Raw genomic sequence first — 2,776 nt, 5'->3', positions numbered from 1 at the left:
TCATTGATCTGGAGCATTCTCTCCCTCTCGCATCGATCTGGATCATTGTCTCTCACATTGTTCTGACACATTCTCTCTTTCATTGATCTGAAATATTCTCCTTCACAATGATCTGAAACATTCTCCTTCACATTGATCTGAAACATTCTACTTCACATTGATCTGAAACATTCTCCTTCACATTGATCTGAAACATTCTCCCTCTTATTGTTCCGAATCATTCTCTCTCTGCCATTGATCCGAAACATTCTCTCTCTCTCATTGGTCTCAAACATTCTCTCTCGCATTGATTTGAAACATTCTCCCTCACGTTGATCTGAAACATTCTCCCTGACGTTGATCTGAAACATTCTGTCTCACATTGATCTGAAACATTCTCTATCTCTCATTGATCTGGATCTGAAACATTCTCTTTCCCTCATTGACCTGAAACATTCTCTTTCCCTCATTGGTCTGAATCATTCTCTCTCTCATTGATCTGAAACATTCTCTCTCACGTTGATCTGAAACATTCTCCCTCTTGTTGATCTGAAACATTCTTCCTCTCACTGATCTGAAACATTTTCTCTCATTGATCTGAAACATTTTCTCTTTGTCCTTGATGTGAAACATTCTCTCTTCCTCCTTGATGTGAAACATTCTCTCTTTCTCCTTGATGTGAAACATTCTCTCTTTCTCCTTGATGTGAAACATTCTCTCTCTCTTTGACCTGCAACATTATCTCTCTAATTGATCTGAAACATTCGCTCTTTCATTGATATGAAACATTCTCTCTCTCATTGATCTGAAACATTCTCCCTCTCACTGGTCTGAAACATTCTCTCTTTCATTGATCTGAAACATTCTCCCTCACGTTGATCTCGAACATTCGCTCTTTCATTGATCTGAAACATTCTCCCTCACGTTGATTTGAAACATTCTCTCTCTCTCCGTGATCTGAAACATTCTCCCTCACAGTGACCGCCACACCAGGCCCCGCCCCCGCAATGACGGATTGATTTTCTGGTCAGTTACCGCCGCCCATTCACTGCCGCGCAGCATTGGCCTCGCCCTACAGTTAGGCCCGTCCCTCCCATTTTCCGCCCCCGCTCAGACTTCGATTGCTCACCGCTGCCCACCACCAGGATTGGGGGATGCTGCTGAAGTTGGTGCCGGGGATGTGCTGCTCGGCCTGGTGTAGCAGGGCGGAGAAGGTGAAGATGCCCAGGGCGATGAAGAGCAGGAGGCAGCAGACTTGCTGTGAGCAGAGGCGCAGGGTGAAGCCGAAAGCCCGCAGGCCGGTGGAGTAACGGGCCAGACTCAGCACCCGGAGCACTCGCAGCAGCGGCGCGGCCCGCAGGAGGAGGCCCAGGCGCCCGGGCTCCCCGAAGCGCCGCGCCACCAGCTCGGTGTAGAAGGGCAGCAGCGCCAGCAGCTCGGCCAGGTTGAGGGGGCTGAGCAGGAAGCGGCGGGGCCTGGGCGCTGAGAGCAGCCGCAGCAGGAGTTGTGCCGTCAGCGCCGAGCTACACCCCATCTCCAGGCCCCAGAGAGCGGCGGGCCCAGCGCCAGTCTCCGGCCTCAGCTCCGGCACTGTGCCCAGGATGAGGCCGGCCATGGACATGAGGACAGCCAGGCAACCACTGACCCTGAGCAGCCTGGCCCCGGCCGAGGCGGGCGGCGCCTCCAAGAGATGCCAGAGCCGCGAGCGGTTGCGGCACAGCCAGTTTCCCGGGGCCGGGGGACCGCGTTCCCGCAGACCCAGGACGGCGGTGAGCTGGCGGCTGAGCCGCAGCTGCTCGGACAGCTCCTGCCGCCGCTCGAGGAGGAGGAGGCGGCAGCAGCGCGGTGCCGCGCCCAGCCTGACGCCCCAGTAGCGGAGCTCGGAGCGGTATCGGCGGGGACACGGACCCTGGCTGGCCCAGAGCCGGCCGCTCCGGTACAGCTGCCACACCGCCTGGAACACACTCGGGTCCCGGTCGAAGAAGAACTCGTCCTCCTCGGCCGAGTAATCATCACAGAGTCGCAGGCCCTGAGCTGGGCCCTGGCACGCAGCCAGCTTCCCAATGCGGCTGGCTGGGTACCGAGCTGCCAGCTGCCGGCCAAGGACGAAGCGTGTGCCGCCCACATTCAGCCGGAGGAGAGGCTGCTCGGCGGCGGGGAAGGCCGGCCCCGGCCCGCAGCCCTGTCCAGTGCTGCCCTCCTCCTCGCTGCTGCTCCCGCACTCAGTCCCGCTGCTGTTCCAGTCCGGCTCCCCCATACTGCCGGCCTTGCCACATTCTGCCCCGGCCTAAATCCTGCCCGAAAGCCCATTACAGGATTACTGTAGGCCGATTGGATTAACGGCTGAGCCGGCAGACTGTCCTAGGACAGTGAACCCCATGTCTCAGACTGGCCCGGTTGGGGAGGGGGGTGTTTACAGTAAACTGCCCAGCTGCTCGCGGGATTACCTTGGCCCCTTCACCCCCTTAGCACTCTACCCTCCCCTCCTTGTACTATTAGCACCTGAGAGAGCAGACGGGTTAGGATTTTAATATCTCATCTGAAAAATGACATTCCTTGTACAGCACAGCTGGCTGCAAAAAGATAACCCCATAGCACAGTCCCTCACAAGGGACACTAATTTTAGGTTATTGGCAAAAGAAGCAATGGTGAAAATCTTTAACACAGCAAGTAGTGTCTGGAATGCTCTGTCTGCGTATGTCGGAGGCAGATTCAATTGTGTCTTTCAGATAATGATCCAATTCCCTTTTGAAGTTGGAACATTTCCAAGGCTACTGGGAAGCCAACATGGACATAA

At 55.3% G+C, this 2,776-nt stretch overlaps 1 protein-coding gene across 1 annotated transcript; it reads right to left on the bottom strand.

Annotated features, from left to right (window-relative positions):
• Positions 1 to 1,057: 1,057 nt before the first annotated feature.
• LOC121287555 (potassium voltage-gated channel subfamily V member 2-like) lies at positions 1,058 to 2,236 on the bottom strand. The gene has a single exon (XM_041205487.1). It carries the CDS (start codon positions 2,234 to 2,236, stop codon positions 1,058 to 1,060), a length of 1,179 nt encoding a protein of 392 aa, XP_041061421.1.
• Between the last annotated feature and the right edge of the window lie 540 nt (positions 2,237 to 2,776).

The sequence above is a fragment of the Carcharodon carcharias genome, chromosome 14 (genome assembly GCF_017639515.1).
Source record: "Carcharodon carcharias isolate sCarCar2 chromosome 14, sCarCar2.pri, whole genome shotgun sequence".
Lineage (NCBI taxonomy): Eukaryota > Metazoa > Chordata > Chondrichthyes > Lamniformes > Lamnidae > Carcharodon > Carcharodon carcharias.
This window is presented reverse-complemented; position numbering and strand designations above follow the sequence as displayed.

Coding starts and splice junctions, on each gene's coding strand:
- LOC121287555 (XM_041205487.1), bottom strand. CDS start 2,236: ATGGGGGAGCCGGACTGGAACAGCAGCGGGACTGAGTGCGGGAGCAGC.